General features: G+C 40.4%; 1 protein-coding gene across 1 annotated transcript; it reads left to right on the top strand.

Annotated features, from left to right (window-relative positions):
* Positions 1–726: 726 nt before the first annotated feature.
* Frg1 (FSHD region gene 1) lies at positions 727–19,908 on the top strand. The gene is made up of 9 exons (XM_051169532.1): positions 727–939; positions 3,777–3,847; positions 7,482–7,607; positions 8,621–8,678; positions 11,494–11,608; positions 16,830–16,934; positions 17,933–18,024; positions 18,526–18,636; positions 19,812–19,908. Exons 1-9 carry the CDS (start codon positions 878–880, stop codon positions 19,846–19,848), a joined length of 777 nt encoding a protein of 258 aa, XP_051025489.1. The 5' UTR covers positions 727–877; the 3' UTR covers positions 19,849–19,908.
* The last annotated feature ends 7,868 nt before the right edge of the window (positions 19,909–27,776 follow it).

Raw genomic sequence — 27,776 nt, 5'->3', positions numbered from 1 at the left:
TCTAACAGCATCCATGTTTCTTTTTTCAAAACTAAAAAAGGGTTGTTTGGTTGGTTGGCTGGTTTGGTTTGGTTTGTTTAAAAACAACAACAAAGATCACACTGAAGCCGTGTCTGCAATGGATGGTTTGGAATGGAAAGGGTTCTGACATTGTGATAAAAATTGGGGGAGGCAAAAGAAATACGCCCATCGCTGGATCAAGAATTTACCTACACAGAAAGACGGATTATGCTGTCTTCCAGGTCAAGACCAAAGTCTCTTCAGCGCTTGTGTAGGAGCCAGTATTTAAAAACTATTCATTATATCATTCCTCAATTGTTTCTTGTGCATTACTCATGGCTCTCTAGTGAAACAATACAACTGACAACTCTAGGACTGAAATAATAGATAACGTTGCCCGAGGCCAAGGCTGTGACCTACACACCCATAGAACACAAATCACGGTTCGACTGAGCAGGCCCAGCCCTAGCTGGCTGCCTGGAGTATCCAGCTTTGTAGCATGCAAAGAGAGTAGGCAGACAAATTTGTTCATTTCAACATCAAATCCCAGCCTGCACTAGCAGAAAGCTGCTACGAACCTCCGTGTCCAACAGGGGCCGCCTCTGTCTGCCTTGCCTATTGGAAACATCCCGAACATCCGGGTCTTCGCAGCAGGAACTAAAGCACGCTACCTTATTGGACCCTCCGCGGCCGCCGTAGCGCCTCGACCATAGTAAACAGGAAATAGGAGATTTGTAGGCCTGGGTTGAAGAAGGCGGAGGATTTCTGAGAGACTTCCCCCAGCTCCCGCCGTTAGAGCCGCTCACCGACCGTCTCCACTTCCTCTTCTCGGCCTACAGGAACTCTACCAGACGCAGACACTTCAGAGTGCCGAACCATGGCCGAATATTCATATGTAAAATCCACCAAACTCGTGCTCAAGGGCACTAAGGCCAAGAGGTGAGGCAGAGCTCGGGCGGGGGGTCTCGGTTTTCGGCGCATCAAGCCCCGGGGCCAGGGTCGTGCTAGCCTCCCGGGGTGGCACCCCACTTAAAGCATCTAGTGTGGCAGAGCTGCGTTGACAGTCTCCCTGACTTCCTCCAGCTGATGCTGCGTGACAGGGGAGCCCCAGAAACAAGGGGACCATGAGCCTTACTTTGGGAGCCCCGAGGCCTCTCTCCCCGCAGTGATGGCTTGCTTTAAGAAAAATGCTTTTGGGGTTGGGGATTTAGCTCAATGGTAGAGCGCTTGCCTAGCAAGCGCAAGCCCTTGGGTTCGGTCCTCAGCTCTGGAAAAAAAGAAAAGGGAAAATGCTTTTCACCCCTGTCTCTTCCTGCGAGTGAAAAACAAAAAACAAAAAAGAGCTTGACTCTCCGATATGTAGCGGGCAGGCAGGATTCTCACACCGTGGCTCAGGACCTTGGTCCGAGTGTGGATTCAAATGTCGATGGCACCGCTGACGACGGCTGGTGGCTCATTTGCACATTTATTAAAAGCCCGGATGTTTGTATGTTTATTTCTCAAGACTACCAGAGAATTACGAAAATTGAATGAGACAACAAACGCAGAATGTAACAGCCAAGTGAGAGCGTGCTAGTGGTGATTTATAATTAGCTCGACAGAGAAAGATAACAGCCTGTTCATCTCTCCCTTCTCTTTTGGCCAAAGTTGAGCACTTCTTTCCTGTATTTCTGATAAAGCAGTTTCAGTGGGCACTTGTCAGGGAGTGTCGTGCCTTTCAGAACTCCTGCTGGAGTCTGGCAGCATGAAGAATCCACCCCAAAACTGAATCAGAAACTGTTTGGAATAGCTGCAGGGAGAATAATACAGTTAACTTCTGAAAACTGCAGTTAAGATGCAAAGAAGTTAAGGGAGCCATTATTAAAACCAGTGTAGCACTTTCCATGTTTCAGGATTTGGATTTGTTTTTGAGACAAGGTTTCTCTGTGTAGCCCTGGCCATCCTGGAACTCAGTCGGTAGATCAGGTTGGTCTCAAACTCACAGAGATCCACCTGCCTTTGCCTCCCAAGTGCTGGGAAGGAAGGCATGTGCTGTCACCGCCAACCAGATTTGTACTAAGCACTTTGGATAATCACTTTTCCCCCTAAATCTCCCTTTGTGTTTTTAATTTGTGAAGCTGTGATTTATATTCCATAAATTCTTGTGGTGGTGGTGGTGTTTTTTTGTTTGTTTGTTTGTTTGTTTGCTTTTGGTTTTTGTTTTGGCTGTCCTGGACTCACTTTGTAGAGCAGGCTAGCCTCGAACTCACAAAGTCCTACCTGCCTCTGCCTCCCAGAGTGCTGGGATTACAGGTGTGCACCATGGCGCCCGGCCATAAACTCCTTTTTAACGTATGCAGCTAGTGGTTTTTAGTGTATTTACAGGTTCGCTACTATCTAGTTGGAAAACCTTTTTGCCACTCCACAGGAAACCCTTTAGCCAATCATACCCATCTGCCTCTCCTTCCAGCTTCTGTCCCCTGCCTCCAGACTGTAAGGATTTGCTCCTTGTGAATATTTTCTGTCAGCAGAATTGTATCATATGTAATCTTTTGTGTTTGGCTTATTTCACCTAGGCTGTTGTTGAGACAAGACCTCACTGTGTAGCCTTGGCGATGGCCTGGAACTCCCAGAGACCCGGTCCACCTGCCTCGGCCTCCCCCGTGCTGGGGTTAAAGGCGCCTGTCACTGTAGTTTATTTCACTTAGAATTGGGAAGCAGCCGCACTGTGGTGCTCTGTCGGTCTACTGTGTGGCTGGATGATGTTCTTTTCTTCCTTCATTTAATGACTGTGTCACACTGGTGTAATGCTGCTGTCAGTACCCTGGCTCTTGCGGACATACTTTTTCATTTCTCTTGGATGGATGGACGGATGTGTGAATATAGGTAAAAATCATCTAGGTATTGACGATAGCTCTGTGTTTAGCTTTTTGAAAATTGTTTTCCAGTGAGGCTGTCCAAGTTAGGAGTTCTCCTGCTGAGAATAAACACCCCATGCAAAGGCCTGGGGTGGGGAGGAGTGTGCTTCCACTTACATCTTGCCATCCCTCATCAAGGAAAGTCAGGGCAGTAACGCAAGGCAAGAACCTGGAGGCCAGAACCGATGTAGAGGCCATGGAGGAATGCTGCTTACTAGCTTGCTCAGCCAGCTTTCTCACAACTCTAGACCACCTGCTCACTGCCCACGATGAGTTAGGCCCACCTATAGCAATCATTAATCAAGAAAATGACCCCTATAGGTTTGCCCACAGGCTAAATCTGGTGGGCGCACTTGTTCAGTTGAAGTTCCCTCTTTGCAAATGACTCTAGTTTGTGTTACATTGGCCAGAACACTATGGAGCACAGAGGCTGCACCACCTTCCATTCTTGAGCAATGGAAGAAGGTATGTAGTCATTCATTATAACCCTAGGAAGTGGGCTCGTTATTCTCCTAAGTGGGGAAATTTATTGATGGAAATTAGGGGCTTAGGAGAATTGTTTGTTTTATTTTTCTTTAGGTTGCAGACTAACAGGGTCAGGACTTAAATCCTAGCAGTGGCTTCAGATTGTGCTTTTAATGTAGCAATGTGAACACAGGGACAAAAGCAAGTTCTCAGTATTTTAAATATAACATCTATAAATTATTAAAAATTGTTTATCTATAAGTCAGTATATAGCTGGAATGACTCCTCTTGAGTTTTCATCCTGTAATTATATATGTGTGTGTGTGTGTGTGTGTGTATACACACACAGACACACACATAAATGTCCAAATTCATGTATATATCTCTCTTATTTTGTTTTGTCTTGTCCTTCAGTAAAAAGAAAAAGAGCAAAGATAAAAAGAGAAAACGAGAAGAAGATGAGGAAACCCAACTGGACATTGTGGGTGAGCACCCGCCTCAGTTCTTTTGATGGAAACTTGAGTCTGTTAGTGCTGCGCTGAAGTGTTTTCCGGTCAGAGCCTCACAAGCCCGACGGGTGGCACTGCTGTTCTTCCTTGTCACCAGAGCCATGCACTGGAAGAGAAACTCCTGAGAAGCCAGAGCCTGAGCCATAATTTTATGGCTTGTCATAGAAAAGTATTGCTTAACCATGTATGTTTTACACATTATTTTCTTTGCAAGTGCATGAATTTAGCCGGGCGTGGTGGCGCACGCCTTTAATCGCAGCACTTGGGAGGCAGAGGCAGGTGGATCTCTTGAGTTCGAGGCCAGCCTGGTCTACAGAGGGAGTTCAGGACAGCCAAGGCTACACAGAGAGACCCTGTCTCTAAAAACCAAAAGAAGAAAAGTGCATGAATTTTAGTGAAAAGTCCAGTTTGTTTCCAAAGGAAGTATAATCCAGTAAATTACTTTGTACTCTGAAATGAATGAAAATTGTAAACACGCTAGAACATCAGGATACCCTACAAACAGTACTAGAAGTAGACTCTTGCAAACCCATAAGCAGCTGTGTTTTGTTTTCTTGTCCTGTGTACACCTATACTTTAAATCAAATGTCTTATACATTGAAACTTGGCAAGTTAAAATTTGAAACTTTGGCAAAACAAAACAGCAGGTACAGGTGTATATGGCCAAGCCTGACAACCTGATAGAGAGCCATGAATCCCACATGGTAGAAGTGATACTTACAAATTGTCCTCTGACCTGCATGTACACAGACAGACAGACACACACACACACACACACACACACACACACACACACACACACACACACGAATACATGTAATAAAGAACCTAAAGGAAATTCTTTACTGTGATGTAGGAAAGCTCACAGCACTTGAAAAAGCATCTCTAAAATAATAGAATGTTATAATTAGAGTCAGGATCAAGAGTAGATATGTGAGTGTTGATCTGCCATTTCTTAGGATGGGTAAGTATTTAACAGTATTAGAATGTGCCAAGGTTTTCTGTGCTGGTGTTGCCATTTTACCGTCCACCAAGGATAAACGAAGTGTGGCTGTTGTGCATCCTTGGTAGCAAGTACTCCTCCTTCCCCACCCTGGTGCCTTTGTTTCCCTCACAGTGGCTTCTCTGAGGAGCTGGTCACTAATCTTCCTCAAGCTTGTCAGTTCTTTCTCTCGTGCTTACTGCCTCTGAGCTCTTTATTTAGCTTACCCCAACATCATGAAACACGTATACTCTTCCTTTGGACATGCTATAGTTCAGGGTTTTCTTTTCTCCTAATTTTATCAACCACTTGTATAGCGTGAGATAGGTCTCAGAGGTTGGGTTTTGTGTTTCCTGTTTACAACCAGTTCCAGCCTCCATTTGAATAGTTACCTTTCACCATGAAATAGCCATTTAAAAATCAGTTGCATTTCTGCCTGTTGGTCTGTTTCTTCTGTTCCAATTATACATTTTTCTGTTACCATATATTTATCTCTATTACTTTCACTTTAGAGTTTCCAGGCCCAGTAGTTGAGTCCTCATCCATTGTTTTCTGTTTGTTAAAAGTAGCTATTCTGAGCTTTACATGTCCAGATACGTTTCAGAGTCAGTTTGCCATTTCATTTAATAAAGCCTGTTGGATTATCTGAGAGAACTGTATTGTTTCTAGATCATGTGAGAGATTCAATCTCTTAATTGTATATAATTTATATTACTGTATTGGCCTTGTTCTTTGAGGTGTTAAGTTCCCTCATTATCATCTGCAGTCATTTTTTTTTTTTTTTTTACAATAGTTTTAATTCTCTCTTTCTTCCTTGTGTCTTCTATTTCTTTTCCTGTTTTTCTTTTACTAGCAAGACTTTGGGAATGTTGGACAGATATGATGGGAATAGCCACAGTTGTTATTTCTAATCCTCAGCACAGTCTTGAGTAGTTAGCCCTCCATATAATATGATTTTAGGTATAGGATCTTCATGGGTCTTCTACCAAAATAAAGAGTATACTTGAAGATTTTAAAAACAATTCAAAGAGCAACAAAGATTTGAATGTGTACCCTACTTGCTAATTGTTATAACATAAAAAAATATGTAACTGACAACTGTAGAATACATATTTTTAAGTGCACATAGAAATATACCAAGACAGTATGTTCTCCAGTCATAGTGTCAATGAGACGGCACAACATCACCTTTTGAAGGTACAAAAATGAACAACCTCATGATCCTTCATTTGTTTTAAGAAATCACAAAGTATTGGGGTGGATCTCAGATTCAGTGTCAGTGTCTGCCACACTAGACAGTATTAAGCTGTAAATAGGGTGGTGGGTTGGGTCCCCAGTGCCACCAAAACAAAACTGTGGTTGACCTAGTGATGGGCAGCATCAGTGATCCCTGTTCATAGCATCTCCTGCTCTCTGACAGCTTGGCCCTGCTGCAGTCAGCAAACGTGTACATATACCTCATGGCTTTGAGAGGGGCTAGTGGAATTCCCAAGAAGAACACACAATGTGCTGTGGATAACTTGTTAGGATAGACTTTTTATTTCTAAAACAGTCTCTGATTGGCCAGAGACTGAAATTTTTGAAGAGCTTGTCAGTCAGAAATTTAATATTTTTTCTGAAATTCCCTATTGAAATGCTATGTTGAAGTGATTTATTTGCTCTTAAATGTAGGCGGCGGGGAGGGGGGGCAGTGGGGGGGAGGGGGCATTCAGTGGTAGGATGGTTTCCAAGCTTGCATGAGGCTTTATCATGGGTGTCGGGGAAAGCCTCGGTATATGTAGGATTTGGTGTTAGTCTCAGGCATGCACTGAGGAAAAGAGAGGCTGTTGCACTGCTTGGAAAGCATTCTCTGTGGAACTCATTTAGACATTGCCACTGGAAAGCATACAGGGATGGGGTCTGCAGTCAGAAACAAGTCTCTTGCCATCTTGTATTTCTGCATGTGTTAAGAGTGATCTTGACTGTGGTGTTAATCACAAGAATCCACCTGTATAAACAATCAGGCTCATGCAAAACTGGTAAATTATGACTGAGGTTTGGGATTATGTCAATGTCAAGTGCTAAAGACTATACAGGAGTTAGAAAAGGAGGTCCACTTAGGGAAAAGTCAATAAAGTATATGCCAGGTTTCTCTGCATTGATTTTTATGATTGTCAAATACAGGGTTTTAAAAATAAGTATAGGATATGGCACCAACCAAGGACAATACGTGCAGTAAACTTTAAACCCTTACCCAGATCTAGCCAATGGTCAGAACATTCTCCACAGTTGAGTGGAGAGTGGGATATGACTTTCTCACGTACTCTGGTGCCTCACATTTGACCACATCCTCTGGATGGGGAGACCTGGTGGCACTGAGAGGAAGGATAGCAGGCTACCAAGAAGAGACTTGATACCCTATGAGCATATACAGGGGGAGGAAGTCCCCCTCAGTCACAGTCATAGGGGAGGGGAGTAGGGGGAAAATGGGAGGGAAGGAGGAATGGCAGGATACAAGGGATGGGATAACAATTGAGATGTAATATGAATGAATTAATAAAAAAATAAAAATAAGTATAGGAAAAAACAACAGAAAACCTTTGGGTGACCCTGAAATAAAAAAGGTTAAACTTGATTTTTATTTTGTAGGGATCTGGTGGACTGTCTCCAACTTTGGGGAGATTTCAGGAACCATTGCCATTGAAATGGATAAAGGAGCCTATATCCATGCGCTGGACAATGGCCTGTTTACACTGGGAGCTCCACATAGAGAAGGTTTGTGTGGGGACAAGCAGCGCCGGGGAGGCCCTGGCAAGTAAAACACTGCAGCGTTTGTGCTGGAGTCTGAAGTGTGCTCCCAGGCAAGGCCGCCATCACACTAAGCCCCTGCACATTTTCCCTTCCTCACTCTTCATTAGCGAGTGAGAAGTATCTTTTTTCCATAATGTACATCTGAAAACGTTCTGACTAGTGTCAGAATAAACTGTGGAAATTAAAAATAGCATTAAAATCACATGAAAAATTGTGATTGTAGCCAGGCAGCGGTGGCGCACATCTGTAATCCCAGCACTCAGGAGGCAGGGGTAGGCGGATCTCTGAGGACAGCCAGCCATACACAGGGAAACCCTGTCTCAAAAAAAAAAAAAAAAAAAAAAAAATCATAATGGAAAGAAAGCAGAAAATTTAATTGAACCAGAAGGTTTTTTTGTTGTTTGTATGATCCTTTAGGAACTGGGTATAGTTAGCAGTTAGACATTTTCTCCTTATCCTTAGCCTACAAGGAATGAAGTAATTTGAAAGTAAAAAGGCATATGATTTGGCCAGAGTGGACAGTCCTTGAATAAATAAAAGCATTTAGTATTTTGTATACTATTACATGAAGTGTGGCTAAATAAATGTTAGGCCAAATGTCTTACAAAGTACATAAATTCGGCACCAGGCGTGGTGGTGCACAACTTTAATCCCAGCACTCGGGAGGCAGAGGCTGCCGGACCACTGTGAGTTCGAGGCCAGCCTGGTCTACAAAGTAAGTCCAGGACAGCCAAGGCAACACAGAGAGACCCTGCCTCAAGGAAAAACAAAAAACAAAAATATCTTTAAAAAAAAGTACATAAATTCACCACATAATGATGTCTTGTTGGTATAATTAGTACATCATTACAGTGTGCCCAAATATCTTAATGTCCTTATGATTAATTTTAGTGGAAAAATAGTTTTTAAAGCAGAAAATATCTTTACGTATACATTTATAACAAATGTTGTATATTTTCCATTTTTGTTTCCTATAGTTGATGAAGGCCCCAGTCCTCCAGAGCAGTTCACTGCTGTCAAATTGTCTGATTCCAGGTAAGTTTTAGTTGAACTGTATTTAATTTCACTTAACCATGCATGGTGATACATGCCGTTCATACTAAACATAGGAGGCAAAAGTCGGGAGGATCAGGAGTTAAAGGCTGTCTTGGCTGTATAATGAGTTTGTTGCTAGCCTGGGCTACATGTGACCTTGTCTAAAAAAATAACAAAAATAATTTTACATGTGTAAAAACAAGCAAACAAAAAAGCCAAACTGCACTATTGGTGAATATCAGGTCAGAGAATAGTTTTAATTAAAAGACAGTATTTTGGAAAAGAAACGTTACATTGTTCGGAACACATGTTATTTTTAATCAGGATTTTTTTAGATCTCTAGCTTTGGGCGTTTGGGGAATGTCTACATGTATACTAATGAAGAGACATGTGTGTTTTATTTACATCACACACACATTGGCTGAAGATACTTTTATATATTGTGTCACTGTTCCTGACCTTGGCTGTGAATAATTACATGAGGTCAGCTGTGGCATTAGCCACATGTGGCCTCATATTTATCAGAAACTTTGGATTTTGGAAGTTTGGGGGTTAGGGATGCCTAACCTGTACTACATATGTAGATATTCCCAATATATACTACTTGTCTAGAAAAAATAAGAAGCTAAAATGAAAATTAATAATATCAAAAGAGACCAAATTTTAGATGAGAAAAAACATGAGAAGAAAGCAAACATAAGGTCTGCCAGTGATACTAGGAATTATAGACTTTGCGATTATAAGAGACATACAAGAATGGTGGCAGACACCTGTTGTCCCAACAATGGGAGGCTCGGGAAGTAGATTATAAGTTTCAGGGGTATGAAAGATAAAGATAAAAATAAGGCTAGAGAGATAGCTCATCAGTTAAGAGCACTGGCTGCTCTTCCAGAGGTCCTGAGTTCAATTCCCAGCAACCACATGATGGCTCACAACCATCTATAATGAAATCTGAAGCCCTCTTCTTGCCTGCAGGTGTATATGCAGATAGAGCACTCATATAAATAAAATAAACAAATCTTAAAAAAGAAAGAAAGAAAGAAAGAAAAAGTTAAGAATAGGAAAACAAAAGAAGGAACATTGCTGAAACTAAACAGAATTTTCCATGATCACACACAGACAAAATGCCTATTTCTGTTCTTACAATGCAGAATTGTGGAATAAAACTATTGAGTAGTAGATAGAGAAACTGAATGTTAGTGTTACAGTAGTAATTACATCAACATAATAACTGAGTATGAAGTCAATTCAGCATTCCCAGAAACTGGTTGGTAAAATAAAAATCAAAAAACATAATTTTTTAAAATCACATTTAAATAATGGCTTTTATATTTTCTTGAAAGACTTGGGAGTAAAAGGGAGGAACAAAATGTCAGTCAACAGACTCCTTTATAGTGATTATGAGTAATAGAAAAATGAAGCAAGTATTTGCAACAATCTCCATATACAGTGAGTGGTTCCTTGGAAGTATATCTGCATAGCATTCACAATCCTGATGGTGTCAGTAGAAAGTAAACACACACCAGGAGGCTTGAGATGGTAAAAAAAAGAGACAGGTTCATGTCATTCTTCCTAATACCTACCATGCAAATTATATACAGTACTTTTATATATATATATATATATATTGAATTTTTAAAGTACATGTTAGTTATTGTCAGTGAGAGCTGACAAGAAACAACTTAGGGGAAAAAGTTTGGCTTGTGATTTAAGAGGGTAAAGTTGAACTGGGGGTGGTGGCGCATGCCTATAATCCCAGCACTCAGGGAGGCAGAAGCAGGCAGATTTCTGTGAGTTCGAGGCCAGGCTAGCCTACACAGAGTCCAGGACAGCCAAGGCTACACAGAGAAACCCTGTCTCAGAAACAAAACAACAACAACAATAAGACAGCAGCACTCACATTGAAGATGTGTGTTCCCACCTCTCTTAAATCTGAAACCACCCTCAAAGACACCCAGAAGTCTATCTCCTGAGTAATTCCAAATGAGTTTTTCTTCATTTCTTTCTTCTTTTTTTTTTTGGTTGTTGTTGTTGTTATACAGCGTTTCACTGTGTAGCCCTGGTTAGACTGGAGCTTGTTAAGTAAATCAAGATGGCCCCTAACTCACAGAGATCCAACTGCCTTTGCCTCCTGAGTGCTAGGACTAAAGGCACATGCCACCATACGCAGGGTATACTTTCTTAAAAGTACATAATTAAAATAACTTTTAGCTAGGTGCATAGCTTAGAGCATTAGCCTAGTTGGTGATTTCAGTTCCTAGCGTCTCTCCCCCTCAATAAAATCGCTTTTATTTTGAGGTGAGAAAGTAAGTTTTTATAGCTTCTTGAAAGCGGGTTGAAAAACTAAAATTTTAACATCTGTGCTCTGACAGCCAGGCCTAGTGGGACTCAGTCTAAGCTACTAAAAAAGACCCTGTTTCATAATCATAACTTGATAACCTTCAATCCAGTAACTTCCTCTTCTAGGAATCTCTTCTAAAGATAAATTACCAATTTTATATATAACAGAAAAAGCAGTAAGACTTTATATAATAGCATAAATGGTGTCTTATATATCTATGATAGGACAATAATGCAGTTGGAAAATGATTGCTGTATAATATAAGACACTGTTAATGATTATATTAAAAAACAAAATATAAGGTTATAGATAGATAATATAGTATCCACTGTACATATGGCTGGTTTGGATTTATTAAAGTATATGCATTTACATATACACAGATATATAAGTAAACATATTAGGCTCTTTTTATTCTATAGTTAAATTCTTACTCTCAGTTTTTAATGTTTATCTTTTTCCATTAAACCGAAGAATTGCCCTGAAATCTGGCTATGGCAAATATCTAGGTATAAATTCCGACGGACTTGTTGTTGGGCGTTCGGACGCAATTGGGCCAAGAGAACAATGGGAACCAGTTTTTCAAGATGTAAGTACTGTTATGTGCAAAGGCGCTCTGCCAGCTCAGGAGAAAGTCACTGTCAACAAAGTGCGTTCTCTAAAGTTAGTAATAAGACAATAAAGGGAGACTGTAATAGTGTTCTACGTTAAATTGAGAAAAATTTGAATGAACTTAAAATTCTATAAAGATGTCAACATAGTGCAACAAAAAGGATCCTTCCTTCCTCCCTTTCTGGTTTCTGTCAACCACTGAGGCCCTGGTGTCTTATTTTTTCATGAAAAGATCAGGACGCTTGGATTTAAGTGTTGTGTTTTTTGTTTTGTTTTTTAAAGGCAAGTCCCAGGGTGTTTCAGGAGCATCTGCAGCATCAGCATGAGGACCTGTCAGATTGCAGCAACCACAAAATGGGATGAGGCTGCAAATGTCTGTAACCCACAGAGCTAACCAGCCTAACTCTGGGTTCACTGAGCCATGTTCAAAGGAATAAGATGAGAGACACCCGGTGTCCTCCAGCCTTCACATGTACAGACAGGCACATGCACCCTTATATCTACACACATGTGCACATACTTCACACACATATACTACACTGAAGCACACAGACCAAAAATAATAATATAATAATAATAATAATACAGTAAACTGGTACATTCCAAGGCAATAAGTTACCTATTCTCCTAAGAAGAGGTAATTACTTTGATCCTTTCTTTCATCCCTTGGGATAAAATCTTGAGTTGCTAACTTTCAAGCAATTATGACCATGTTGTTTTGAGAAACATATTTTGATATCTCATGGGCAAAAACTGTACTTAACAGTACTTATTCATTGTTTTGGGTCTTTTTTTTTTTTTTTCTTATTCAAAGTAATTTTTTTTCATTCAATATATTCTGATTAGTTTCCCCTCTCCCTGCTCCTCCTAGTTCCTCTCTACCTCCCCTCCCATCAGGATCCCCAGCCTTTCTGTCCTCTTAGAAAACAAATAAGCATCTAGGAAACAATAATAAAATATAATATACTAAAAAAAAAATCAGAATAAGACAAAATAGACAAACAGAAGAAACAGCCAAAGAAAAAGCACAAGAAATACTTAGCAGAGATACATGTTTGTACACACAGGAATCTCATTAAAATGCAAGACCAGAAACCATAATATATAAGCATAGGACCTATAAGGTTAATAAATAAAAAAAGAAAAAGAAAAGAACGCCTTGCCTTGACTTGAAACAGAGAACTTCCAAAAATGCCACTGACTTAGTGTAATGTAGGCTGTCTACTGCTGGGAATGGTGCCTACCCTTAAAAGTGGATCATTTCCCCCAATGAGGCACTAACTTATAAAGAAAATTAATTTTTCATTTCTAAGTAGTTATTGATTAGAGATAGGTTTTGGGTTAGGGATGAAGGTAAGTATCTACTCCACCTTTCAGCTCTAGGAGCCCATCTAATGCAGACCTATGCAGGCAGGCCCTGAGCATGTCTTGTGAGTTCATATGTACATCAGTCATGCTGCGTTCAGAAAGCCTGGCTTCGTTGGTGTCCTCTATCCCCTCCGGCTCTTACACCATTTCTACCATCTATTCCACAGGGTTCACTGAGTGCTGGAGTGGAGGTGTGTGTGTGTGGCGGGGGTGGATTTGATGCCATTTAGTACTTGGTGTTCCAAAGGGTCTCAGTCTACATATTGTCTGGCTGTAGGCCTCTCTCCTTTTTCCTATCTGCTGCAGGAGGAAGCTTCTCTGATAATGGTTGAGCAATGAGCTGACCTATGATTACAACAGAATGGCATTAGGTTCATTATATTGATATATCCCTTTAGCAGAACAATAGTATTTTGTTTTCCCCTAGGTCGTTGGCCTATCTACTCTCAGGTTCTTGGCCACCCAAGCAGTTTCATATCATAGAGTGGGCCTTAAATCAAATAAGATACTGGTTGCTTACTGCCTCACAAGCTTTATGCCACTGTTGGGCCAGTGTATCTTGCCAGCAGGTCACCATTGTAGTTAAAAAGGTTTGTAGCTGGGTTGATGTTTACCTTTCTCCTTTGATAACATGCAGACATCCTTCCAGTACCATAAACACTGCCCTGCAGGGGTGAAGGGTCTAGGTGGGCACCAGCTCAAACCCTCTATGTTAAATGAATTGTGTAGTTGTTGTCTTCGGTCATAAGGCATTTTGTCCAGACCAACTAATGACCTTGGTACTAGCCTGAGTCTTTTAGAGAACCCCTGGGACCCCTTTGGCCAACAACTTAGTTAGATGTAACCCATTCCCGGTCTTGAGGCTCTCTTTGGAAGATATCTCACTGAGACTCTGTCTCCTCTATTCTTTGGTGATTTTACTTAGGTCACCTTCATATATGCATGTATTTTAGAAAGCTTTGACTATATTAGATTCCTTATGACCCTAAATAGCCCTTTGTTTGAGGCTTAAGCCCCTCCCTGTATTCTCTCCCTCACCTACCTCTTCCCTGGTATTTCCCTTTCCAGTCTCCCTCCCCTCATCCATCCATAACTATCCAGTCTATTCTTAGATTCTTTAACTATCCTTCCTAGGGAGCTCTGTCTCTTCTCCCAGTCCCTTCCTCTATACCTAACCTCTTGTGGTTATTATGGATTGTAGCTTGCTTATCAATGACTTGACAGCTAACATTCACATCTAAGTGAATACATGCACTGTATTTTTCTTTCTAGGTCCAAGTTACCTCACTCGGGATGCTTTTTTTTTTCCCCTAGTCCATCTGTTTACCTGCAAATTTCATGGTATTTTTTAACAATGAGTAATATTCTGTTGTGTAAATGTACCATGGTTTCTTTATCAATTCTTCTGTTGAAGGGCATCTAGGCTGTTTCCAGTTTCTGGCTGTTATAAGTAGGACAGCAATAAGATTGCTATAAATTGCCTTTATTATGTTGAAGTATTTCCCTTGTGTCCCCAGTATATCCAGGATTTTTATCACAGAAATCAGGGGTTGAATTTTGTCAAAGGCCTTCTCTGCTTCTTATGAGATGATCATGTGGTGTGTCCTTCAGTCTATTTACTTGGTAGATGTATTAATTTACCTATGCTGGACCATCCCTGCATCTTTGGGATGAAACCTACTTGATCATGGTGAATGATCTTTTTTTAATGTGTTCTTAGATTTGGTTTGCAAATATTTTGATGAGAATTTTTGAACCTATGTTCATAAGGGAAATTGGTCTGTCACATGTTCTTTTTTGTTGTTGGGTCTTTATGTGGCTTTGGTATTAGAGTAAACAATGGCCTCATAAAAAGAAAAGGGTAATGTTGCTTTTGTTTTTATCTTGTGGAATAATCTGAGTACTACTGGCATTAACTCTTTTTTGGAAAGACTTGTAGAAATCGTGAGTTAAAACCATCTGGCCCTGGGGGTTTTTGTTGTTCTGTTTTTTGTTTTTGTTGGGAGAACTTTAATGACTGCTTCTATTTCACTAGGGGTTAAGGTCTGTTTACATTGTTTATCTGACCTTAATTTTACCTTAGTAGGTGGTAAATATGGAGAAAATTATCCATTTCTTTTAGATTTTCTTTGTTGGGTGGGTGCTTTGTTCCCTGGGTTCTGCTGCCCTCTCTGGTTCCTAGCAAAGTGTGGTGGATGTGGGTTGCCTGGCAGGGAATGCAGCTGAGATCCTGCCAGGTGTGGCCACTGCAGGTTCCAGGTGGGATGTGTCTCTAGGTTTAGGGAACTGACTCTTGGCAATGAGGATGGGCTTGGGGTTGAGGGCATCCACAGAAGGCAGGGAAGCGGAGTATGCACCTGGATCTGCTTAGTCCCCTGGGAATGAGGGCAGTGAGGGGGTAGAGGCCACTACAGTCGGTCAGCTGCAGAGTTGGACTTGGATTTAGAGGTGAGGAGACAGACTAAGGGTCTGAGGATTGCTTCCTTGCTTCCTTGACAGATGTGGGGTTCCCAGGGACTGGCTATGGGAGTTGAGTCTGAGACAAAGAGTAACAGTATCTATCATGTAGCATGTGCCATTATCACTGTAGCATTTTCAGTGCTCTTTCACCCCTGTCTAGTTTGGAGGCTCTTGTTTTTTTTGTTTGTTTGTTTGTTTTTTATTTTTTCCAGGACTGGTTACTAACAGTTACAGCAGGGCCTGTGAAGTGGCTCAGCACTTGACAGCCTGCATTTGATTCTCAGAGCCCATGGAAAGGTGGACAGAGAGTGCTGACTCACAGAGCTGCCCTCTGACCCCTGCACACATGCACAGATCTAATACACACAATGATTAATTTAAAAACAATAACCTATACTAATAGGGTAGACCAATATATCATAGGTCAAGATGACAAAGTGCAAGACCATTTATTTCATTTTACTATTAGGAAGACACTTTCTATTCTTACAATTTAAGCAAAAGACTTAAAATCCCTGATATAACAGGTTAAATTGCAGAAATGCAGTGATCCACAGCACAGGTGGAGTCTAGAGTCTGGAGTATGTAGCTACCTACAGTGGAGTCCCTGCCATCTTGAATAAGACACTAAACAAAATCCATGTGACTCATGCTGTTTTAACTGGATATTTCAAAGTTATTCTGTAATTATTGTATTTGTGAATTTTCTTTCCCAATGATGTACAGAATTTTCCAGAAGAATCATCCAAATAAAAATTATAATTAAACCTTACAATTATTAGGAGAACTTAACTATAATTTACATTCAGATCCACAAGAAAATTAGTTTTTCAAGTTTTACTAAATAGAAATCAGTATAATCATAAACACTAGACCACCTAAAAGAATATGTCACTACACAGAATCCCCTCTAGGCCAAAGGCTACCCTTTTAATGCTTTTACTTATGGAGAAAAACAAATTGCACTTGAAAATCAGTATTTAAATAAATTATATATTATTCATAAGTTTTATTTTCTTTGAGGATAATGTTTAACTTAATGATTTCTATCTTCAGAGATAAGAATTAAAGAAATTAATTTTGTGTAATACTTTCCTATTAGAGGAAAGAACACAACAGTGTGTTTTACCACTGAGCTGTAGCCTCCAACCCTATAGAAAAACACACTGAAAATATTTATTGTGGTAATGTTTGAAAATCAAGATTTCAGGTGATTTTGGTTTCCCCTTTCTGTATGTTTTTGTATTTTCCATGCTTTCTCTAAATTCTTTTTTATTGTAGAATTGAGATTTTCAATTAGCATAATGAGTTAAGATCTCTGCAGATATTCATAGCTTGATTTTTTTGTTGTTTTGTTTTGTTTTATTTAGGGGAAAATGGCTTTACTGGCCTCAAATAGCTGCTTTGTTAGATGCAATGAAGCAGGCGATATAGAAGCAAAGAATAAAACAGCAGGAGAAGAAGAAATGATAAAGGTAAGTACTTCCTGTAGGCTATAAATGATGTCTGTGAAACACGGGACAGCCGCTGACGGTCACTTTCCAGGCCTGATGCGTTTTCTATGCTGATCCAGATGTGATTTAATTTTAATCATAAATCCAGTCATGTCTTATTTGTATAATGTAATTGAGAAAGTACAGCATCAAAGCTACTTTACTATTGTTCTCATATTTACTTTTTAAGATAGGTGTTCACAAAGCATGGCATTTTTAAATAAAAATGTTCAAAGGCTCTTATCTTCCCCCTGCATTGCTCACCTAGTCCCCATCCCTGTTATCCCTATTATAAATTGGGATGTTGGTTTTTTCTGGCTTTTGTCCTCCGAAACAATGCTGCAACACATGACTGAATCTGTAAAAGAAAAATTTTATGTGCCTTTGTGATTGTTAGCTGCTGTGAAGTTGCCTGACAGAAAGGTTGTACTCCTGTCAGCATGAATGAGTAGAATTGCCTTCTTAACTACTTTAGCACTCATTATAGTAGTCACTAAATAACATAAAAGTCTTAGTAGAACTTTTGGGTGTTTGGCCACCAAATTTTGCCCTTTTTGTGAATACACATCCTCTGTATATGAGGAGAAACTTGAAGCACATCAAACTATTGTTTGTTTTACTTTGATGCCGCTGGCTAGAAGGCAAAGCTCCTTCCTCCAGGCAGAGTTCCCTAACGCTACTCTTTGCTTTTGCTAAGTATAATAGTTAAACAGACACTAAACTCCCCAGAGCCTCAGGTAGCTAACTGCAATCAGATGAAGCCTTGTTTCAGCTTACGTACAATTCCAGCTGTTTCTATAAATGATACATATATGAAATCAAAAGCACATCACATTTCTGAGCTTGTCTCTTCCTAAATATAATCCTGAATTAATCGTTTTATTGGTTCACATAAGAAATGACTTAGAGAAATGCTCTTGCTTAGCAAGTGGGGAGAGGAAGATAAATGCATAACCTACTGTGTTCTCATCAATATACAGATAAGATCCTGTGCTGAAAGAGAAACCAAGAAAAAAGATGACATCCCAGAGGAAGACAAAGGAAATGTGAAACAGTGTGAAATCAACTATGTGTATGTATTCTCCCCTCAGATTCCATTCTGACAGTCAGGGTGTCTCAGGACCCTGATAGTAGCGTACTGGAAGCTCCAGAAGAGCTTCATGGAAACTCAAGGGTGGAGCCAAGTCGAGATGCGTGCTTCCCTTGTAGCGTTGCTTTTCCCACTAAGTCTTCCAGTGCTTAAAGCTAAAGATGCTTGGTTCGGTCAGCTCTCTCTTTCCTTCCTAGAGTTTCTGTCATGCCATCCATTCATGTTCCAGACACGAGGGCTTCAACCAGCCAACATCACTAGGAACAGCAGGCCTTGCAGGGCTGCCCAAATGAAAGCCCTCTTGATGGATCATAAAAATCACCTTAGCAGAAGAAAAACTATCCTTTTTTTTTTTTTAAAGAAATACAGTTAGGTTTATTAAATAAATATGTTGGGAAATTTTTTAATGGTATTTAGAACTTGATAAGGAGACATAATAAAAGTTTGAGATTTGTTTTTTCAATGAGAGATCTTTCTTCACAGAAAGAAATTTCAGAGCTTCCAAGACCACAAACTCAAAATAAGCAAAGAAGATAGTAAAATTCTTAAAAAGGCTCGGAAAGATGGATTTTTACATGAGACACTTCTGGACAGGTAATTATATGTTTACATAATTACAGCAGTTTTCAAAAATAGTGTGTTCTTATATTACTGTTTTAGGATCTGTATCTCTAATGTATGTGGTAATACTGCCTCGAGAAGACATAAGTCTGGGGAAAACGTGCTAAAAACAATTTTGTAATTGGAACCAGAATGAAAATATTTGCATTCTTTTGGCTCTCCCGGTTTGATTGAAACTACTTCACAGCTGTACTGAACTTGCCAGGCCCTTTCCACGGTGTGCTACACACACACACACACACACACACACACACGTGCGTCCCACCATCTTGCCTTAAGAACTAAGAACAGACCTAGAAAGCCACTTGAGTAATAGCAAGATTCTGTCTGTACATTTGGATAGAGTAGTAGAGGTTGCTAATGCTGAGATAAAAATCTATGCATTTGTATCCAGAAAAAAGTTCAGTAAGGGAAATTGAATGTGTCTACTAAGTAAAGTTAAGTTCAGCAGTGTACAAGATATTTTTCATAGCATATTATTGATACCTGTTCTAGTGTATTTCTGTTTAAATAAGTAACAGCCTACAGCTACCATTTGGAAAAGCAGGCAGAGAAGCTAGCTGCGGGCTTAACACAGTCAGTCAGTAGAGTGCCAAACTGAATAGGCATCTGAACATCTCTTGTCATAAAGCCTTTTGTTGCTAATCACTCTTAATCCTTTCATTATCTGATAATCATGTACTTCCTGTTAGCTGCTTGCTAAAGTTGGTAAAGGTGAAATAATTAATGGGAGAGTTGTTTTTCAACCTGGAAAAGTAATATGCATGTGGTTCTGAGAAGTCAGAGAAGCACATAAGAGTGTAGTCAGACTCTAAAGTAGGATAATCTGTTAGTCTACTGACTTTTAAAAATGCACCATTGCTACCCAGTAGAAATTTAGGACAGTTTAAACTCATTTCTTGTGAACTGAGAAAGCCCTTAAGCCACCCTTGACTTATTTTGTAATAAGTTTCATAAGTCAAGGAACAGGTTTGCGTGTGTGTGTGTGTGTGTGTGTGTGTGTGTGTGTTGTCTTTTAATATGATTGTTTAATACAATAATGAAAATAGAACAATTTGCAAGCATGAGTTTTCTATTTAGTAGCAGTTGACTTTATATGGTATATTTTACATTGATTGTTTTGTTTTGTTTTGTTTAATCTTAAACAGGAGAGCCAAATTGAAAGCTGACCGATACTGCAAGTGATATGGACATTTTTGTGTAGCTTTGGGTTTTTTCTTTTCTTTCTTTCTTTCTTTCTTTCTTTTTTCCCCCCTGAATAAAAATATTCAGTTTAAGTGCTTTTACAGAGTTCTTGAATCCTTTTGAAATTATTGCTCAACTTAGTATCTCGTTTGACCAAGATTGATCAAATTTAATCCAAGTCCCTCATGGGATTTACTTTTCAGATAAGTGTACCCACTTAAACAGCTGTAGGACTTTTTATTCTCTGCATCCCTGTCATGTTACGCCAGGAAGCATGCTCCCCGCTGCTGTGGACTCTCACTGGTGCTGTACTGCCTGGTTACCTCAGTCCAAGCTTGATCTGTACTTGATTTAGAGGAAGATAGAAACACTTAAGCTAAATAGTAAGTAAAGCTTTGATACACTTCCCTTTTTCCTTTTTCTTCTTTTTTTTTTTCTTCTATTGTCCTTGTGTGTTTGCTTACTTGTTTGTTTTATGGTCTAGTAACATAACAGGGATTGTCTTGTTCTATATGACATTTCAAGACCAGCCTGGGATACATGAAACCCTGTCCGTCCAAAAAAGTGTTTTAGGCAGGTCCTCTAGAGGAGGAGAACCAAGCAGAGGTACCATGGCAGGAGGGGTGGGGAAGAGAGGGATAAAGAATCAAAGTTGATTGCATGAGCTTTAAAATAATGATAGCCATACGGCTCCTGAGACACTAGTAACACAGTAGTCAGTCCTTGAGACTGAGTGCCTCAAGTAGAGTAGTCCCAGAAGTGCCTCATTGTGGGCGATGACTCACTGTTACTCATTTCACAAGTTGGGGTGACTTACTACTCCCAGTCTGCCACTCGAAGCCAAGAAATTGCCACAGAGCTTGTGGCCTCTGTTTCACGACAAAAACTTGGAAATGCGGATTCAGCTAGTCGCTAAGGAACCAGCAGCGTGAATCACCTGAGCATAAGAGGAGAAGCCAAGTGACAAAAGCAGAGGGTAAACCTCTCTAAAACACGCTTTGAAGGGGCTGCCAGCAGTCAGGCTGGGCCTTCCCATATCAGCCTAGGCATTGCAACACTTCCTCAGTTGAGGCCGACTATAATTTATGGAAGGTTGACATTAAAATCAGCCATAACCTTCCAAACAGTGCCCCATCCTAGTCTGTATGTTTCATGGCTCTCCTTATCTAGACATGTTCTCTCTGTAAGTACAGCACCTAGTATCCACTTTACCTAGGCTCTAGCTGCCTTAGCCTTGTCCCCAAAGCCGGGATTTGCCTCATACTACTCTCCAGCATCTGAGCTTTGGGCCTGGAGCCTGATTTTTACACTCAGTCCAGGCTGCTTGGATTTGTAAGGGACATATTTTCTGTGTCAGACACCTGGAAGATGATATGCATGTTTATAAACATGTTTGCACAGAGCAGCACTCTGCCACAACCAGAAAGCTTCCAGCCTAAAACACCAGCATTTCAAGGCGTGTAGCCTACAAACTAACATGATCATCTGGGCTTTTCCTCCCTCCAAACACCACAAATAAAGTAATAGCTAAAAGGTACAATAAAAGGGCCTAGCTCACCTATAGTCTTCAGTGCAGATCTCCAGGAACTGTCCTTAGTGCAAGGCCTAACGCATCTAGCATTAGACACAAAGCTCTCATGTTAAGAGAAACTCCAAGTAAGTCTGAAGCAAGTGTTAGAAACTACATTGTGGGAGAAGGGTGGAGACAGGAAAAGAAAGATTTCTCATGTTGAAGAATTGTCAGAATTAATACTATAAAAAGTTGTGGTATTACCTAGTGCAATCTAGAGACTCAGTGTGGTCCTCAAAAATAATCCATGTGATGTTCTTCACAAAATTAGAAAACAGTAATCACAAATTTGTATGAAAGCATAAAAGACTGACTAGTGAAGTCCTTGGCAGTAACAACCTGTGTCATAGTGGGGAGCCACAGTAACAAGCAGCAGTACTGACACAGTACTGCAACACCAACAGAGAATAGCGCACTCAGACTCAATCTGTGCACATAAAGCTACCTTCTGTAGTCAAAGTTGTCAAAAACACATCGGATAAAGATACCGCACCAGGTGCGGTGGCACACGCCTTTAATCCCAGCACTCGGGAGGCGGAGGCAGGAGGATCGCTGTGAGTTCGAGGCCAGCTTGGTCTATAAAGTGAGTCCAGGACAGCCAAGGTTACATAGAGAGACCCTGTCTTGAAAAACCAAAAAAGCAAAAACAAGATCCTGTCTCTTTAACAAACCATTCTGGGAAAACTGGGTTTCCACACATAGAACAAAACTAGATTCCCATCATTTTCTCTGAATAAAAGTCAAAAATGATTGAAGATCACAGTGGAAGACCTGAAACTGAAACCACTGGGGGAAAACACTTCAAAGAAGTTTCCGAAAAGGATTCCAATACTACAGGAAATAACCCCAAGAACTGATAAAAGGAATTACATGAAATGTAAAATTCTGCACAACAAAGGAACAATCACCTGTCTCTGTGAAGACAAAGTTGAAGAATGAGGAGGATAAAAACAAAACAGTTATATATCAGCCTGGACTAATACCTGGAATAATAAGCTTAAAAATTAGAGAAGTCATAAACTCAATAAGTAGAATGAAGATCTAAATAAACAATTCTCAGAGGCCAGCACATGGCCAAATAAATGCCTGGGAAGCATTCAACGTCCTGAACTAATAAGGAAATGCAAATTAAAACTCCTTTGGGATTCCATCTCCCAGTAAAGTTTATTATCAAGAAAGCATAGCCACCCATGATGGAGCACACCTGTAGTCCCAGCACGTGGGAGGCAGAGGCAGGTGGATTGCTGTGAGTCTGAGGCCAGCCTGGTCTACAAAGCCTGTCCAGGACAGCCGAGGCCACACAGAGAGACCCTGTCCAGGAGGAGGAGGAGGAGGAACAGCAACAACCAGAACCCGTATACACTGATGATGAGAATGCAGACCGACACAACTACTTTTAAGATTTTCTTTTTTTAATTATTTGGAGTGGCTGAGGAGGGATCAGTGGTTAAATGCACTTGTTGCCCTTGCAGAGGATCTGGGTTTAGTTTCCAGCAGCTACTTGTTGGCTAATGACACTCTGACTCCAGTTACCCAAGATCTGGCACCTGGCCCCTGGCCACTGCACACAACTAGAGTACAGACAGACATGCAAGCAGAACACCCATACATATAAAAATAAACTATGCTAGGTGTGGTGGAATACACCTTTAATTCCAGCAAAAGCTAGTAGATCTCTTGAATTTGACACTAGCCTGGTTTACAGAGTGAGTTCTTGGACAGCCAGAGATACAGAGAGAACCCCTGTCTCTAAAAAACAAAACAAAACAAACAAACAAAAAACCTGAAAATAGAACTACCATATGACTTAGCAATATCACTTAAGTATATACACCAATAACTAAGGAGCATGCCACAGAGACACCTTCACACCCATGCTCATTGCTTCATTATTCACAAGAGCCAGCAAACTAAACCGGCCTGTGTACTCATCAGTAGATCAGTAGATAAAAAGTGGTGCAGAAACACTGTAATTTTAAACACCCATACAAGAAAGTGAAGTCAAGACACATTTCCAATGGATCTAACTGGAAAGCATTTAGTTTTGAAATAATCTATATTCATATAAATAAATGTTTTATAATGCTGAATTCAAATTCAGAATTATATGTATGTATTTATATGGGGAGGGGGGAGCAGTCATGAAGCTAGAAAGATGACCATAAAGAGGGAGGAAGAGAAGGTGAAAAACTAAGGAAATACTTGTAATAGGAAAGCAGAAAGTGGAGACTAATGGGGGTTGTGGGGAGTAAGAACAAAGGATAATAATATGTATGAAAATGTCATGGTAAAACTCATTCTCGTGCTAACCTACAAATTAATTTTAAAAAAGAAAACTATTTTTGAAAAACTACTATCAAAAGACAGACCCTTGTTGCTGGGACCCAGGTCCAGGACCCTTGGGGCCAGGGGTTAGCTGGTGCAGAGTGAACACCACAGACTCTGAGAGTCAGGCAAGTGGTGCTATCTATTGCAGAAATAGGGCATACCTTTATACTTCCCTTCCCATTGGCTCCCATCCTGCAAGGTGCTACTGTGGCTCCTCCTCCTTGGTTTCCATCATGATGTCACTAGTCTCTGGGCATGTCCAGGCATGAAGGCCTCTTTCTGTGCATGCGTTGCCAGGCGCGCCTTGTTCTTGCTCAAAGCACATCTCATTCCTCCTCCAGAGCCTAATTTCAAACACTTGCTCAATACTCAAGACTATACCTGCCAACTGGTTTTCCAGGAATAAACATGTCTACATTTCTGTGTGTGTAAATATAGTGTGTGTTTCTAGGTCCTTTAATAGTCCTGTATTCTCCAATTTCCTGCCCTTATTCCAATAAGTAAACCTAATTACAGATTCTGAGAAAATAAATATAATGTATTAGGGAGTAAATATACCAGTGAAGGTAAGCAACGAATGTAGATAACAGATCTGCCCGGTTATCTCTATCAATGCTTCTAGAATAACAAAGTCAGTCTGAGAGAGTAGCAGAGGTTAAGTCAAGTGTCATAGAGCACTGGCCTATCATACCCAAGGCCCAGGATTCAGCCCCTACTTGGTGTTGTGGAATAAAGACATCTAAATGTGCCCCTTACATCTCAGAGCTCAGAAAAATCCTGTTTAAAGCATTAGAGAAATCCCTGAATAAGTCCTGCGGTGATGTAGCAGCCTAGTAACTTACCAAAGACAAGGTAAAAACACAGAACTGAAAAAAGTGCCCACATTTTTCAGATTAGAACATTGCTAACTGTATAGGAGTTCATTGAGGTATATAGGCTTATTTCTTAGAGGAAATATATTTATAATATAAAATATTTATATTGCGAATAATATGTACTCCAAAATATTTACAACTACCAAATACTGCATGTTAAAAAACAAAAAAACTAGTTCGAGGCCAGCCTTGTCTACAAAGCGAGTCTAGGACAGCCAAGGCTACACAGAGAGACCCTGTCTCAAAAAGCAAACAAACAAACAAACAAACAAAAAACCTAATAACTTGCCAGGTACAATGGTGCATACCTATAATCCCAGCACTTGAGAGGTCGAGCCAGAAGGATCAAAATTCAGTTTGTGTTATCTGAGACTCTTATCTCAAACAACAAAACCATCAAAATTTAAGCAACTTACTATGATTGCTTGTTTGTTTGTTGTTAGTTTGTTTTTAACTTAAAGTGTCTTTTGGACAAGTTCTCAAGTAGCTAAGACTGGCCTCAAAGTTGCTATATAGCTGAGTCTGGTCTTAAACCCCCGATTTTCCTGGCTCCACTTCACAAGTACTACGATTGCAGTTGTATCCCACCATGCCTGGCTTACAGCATCTGAACATTAAAAATCACAGTAGTGTGGAAACTGAAGTCACTAAAAGTAAAAATGTGAACTACTGAGGAGGAAAGGAATTACATTTCAGGTTAGGGTAGGGTACTGTTGAAGAGCATTGCAGGGATGCTGTGGTAATGGCTTTGGATGGTATCCATCCTAAGAGTAAGGTGTTTCAAAACTAGTATTAGAATCCTACATGATTCTCCAACTTTGGGTACATAGGAATGAAAGTTGAGCTTACACTGAAAAAAAAAAAACCAGAAGGGGTATGTATGTGGGAAAGCCGAAGTATTTCTTTTTGAAATTTGTAATTTTCTATTTGTTTTTCAGGCTAGCTTTGAACTCCTGGAATTAAAGGATTCCTCCTGAATGTTTTCCATGTCACTGGCATTAGAGGTCTTAGAGTGTATTTATTCATCCTTCTGGGCTTCTGTGCAACCCACTGTAATTGTACTCAGGAGCCGAGAGGAATCACACGTGTAGATTCTATTTCATTGCTTCATTGTCACAAATTAGCACTAAATGCATATGCATTTTCTTTTCTGATTCTCATGTCAAATCAAACTCTGGAGATGAAGAAGCTTTCACAACCAAGTCTTCTAGTCTCAGTAATATGGTAGATTTCATATTGTGTATAATATTCTGCACTGGCTAGTTTTATGTCACCTTGATACAAGTTAGAGTCACTAGAAAGGAAGGAACTTCAATTGAGAAAAACACCTCTATGAGATCAGGTGTAAGGCAGTTTCTTATTTAGTGATTAATGGGGTGGGGAGGCAGCTCATTGTGAGTGGTGCCATCCCTGGGCTGGTGGTCCTGATTTCTATAAGAGACCAGGCTGAGCAAACCAGTAGGCAGCATCCCTCCATGGCCTCTGCATCAACTCCTGCCTCCAGGTTCCTGCCCTGTTTAAGTTCCTGTCCTAACTTCCTTCAGTGATAAACAATGATGTGGAAGCATAAACCAAATGAACCTTTTCCTCCCCAGGCTGCTTTTGGTCGTGGTGTTTCATCCCAGCAATGATAACCCTAAAACACACTCCTTATTGAAATAATTAAGTCTATTTGGGTTAAGTGTTTAAATATATCTGGCCCCAAAGTATAGATCGTATGGAAGCAAGAAAGATAGCAGAAAGCCTTAGGGATGAAGGCTAGATCACACCTGAAAGCCTCTTCAAAGCAAGGACAGTTGAAAAGATGCCAGTGTTGTTTCAGAAGAGAACCTGTGAGTACAATGGCTACACACTTCTGGGAAACTAGGATATAGATCGCCATATGAATCACTGGTGGGCACAGCTACCAGCCCCTTTCTGCAGTCTCAACTGCAAAAGCCTTCGTGAGATTCGGATTATAAACCACAGTCTTGTCTGTAAATTACCAGCAGGTGGGGCTGCAGAGATGGCTCAGGGGTTAAAAGCTTGCTCCTCTTGCAGAGGAACCCAGTTCAGTTCCTAGCATCCACATCAGGCAGCTCACAAACTGCCTGTAACTCCAGCCTCAGGGGATTCAGTGTCTCCTCTGGTTCCTGCAGGCACTACACTCAGGTGCACAGACCTGTACTTATATACACATAACTTAAAATAAATAATCAATATACAAAGAACCTGTAAGAAAAAGCAAAGCTCTAGCAAAGTATTATGAGACAAAGGACCTTCAAAATTGCCATTGAGTTTATTTTCTGTTAGCCATCTGCTCCTGGGTATGCAGCCTACTTACTCTTAACAGTAATTTGTATATTCGGTGAGACTCTTTTGGAGAAAACTACTTTTTCACTTGTGACCAGTTAGCAGTTGGAGATGGCTTCTGGGTCATGAATGTGGGTATGTGTTGACTTCCCCTCTCAGCACTGGGACCCCATTGGGCTCCGAGCTGTGCAGGCCTAGTGCATGTTGCCACAGTCTGAAGGTCATGTGTGCATCCGTCCTGCTGTGTTTGGAAGGCCTTGTTTCTTTGGTGTCGTTTATTCCCTCTGGCTTTTACAATATTTGCACCTATTTTTGCAGTTTCGTGAGCTCTGAGGGGCAGGATGTGATGGAGACCTCCTGTTTAGGACTGAGTGTTCCAAGACCTCTCACTCTCTGCACATTGCCCACTTGTGGGTCGCTGTGTTTTACATCTATTTCAGGAGGAAGCTCCTTTGATGATCAAAGACTGAGCTGTGTCTCTGGATACAGCTGAATGTTTTCTAGTCCTTTTATTGCTGCACTTCTACGGCAGAGCAGTAGTGTTTGGTTTCCCCCTAGGTCCCTGGCCTGTCTAGTCTCAGGTTCTCAACCATTTATTTATTTACTTACAGTGCTAAGGGTGGAGCCCAAGATAGGCAAGCATTCTGCATTTAAGCTACATCCACTATCAATATTTTTTTAAGTCATAATATTCTACTTCTGTTCTCTAAAGTTTAACGTTCATGGCATAAGGCAAAATTCATGTGCCCATCCCTAAAATTCCCCCAAGGTTATAATAGTTTCAGCATTGCTCAAAAGTCCAAGAGGTGGGCAATCACTTAACTATGAAATTCTCTAAAATCAAATAGCAATGTACGTACACC

This window comes from Acomys russatus, chromosome 27 (genome assembly GCF_903995435.1).
Source record: "Acomys russatus chromosome 27, mAcoRus1.1, whole genome shotgun sequence".
In the NCBI taxonomy this organism is placed as follows: domain Eukaryota; kingdom Metazoa; phylum Chordata; class Mammalia; order Rodentia; family Muridae; genus Acomys; species Acomys russatus.
This window is presented reverse-complemented; position numbering and strand designations above follow the sequence as displayed.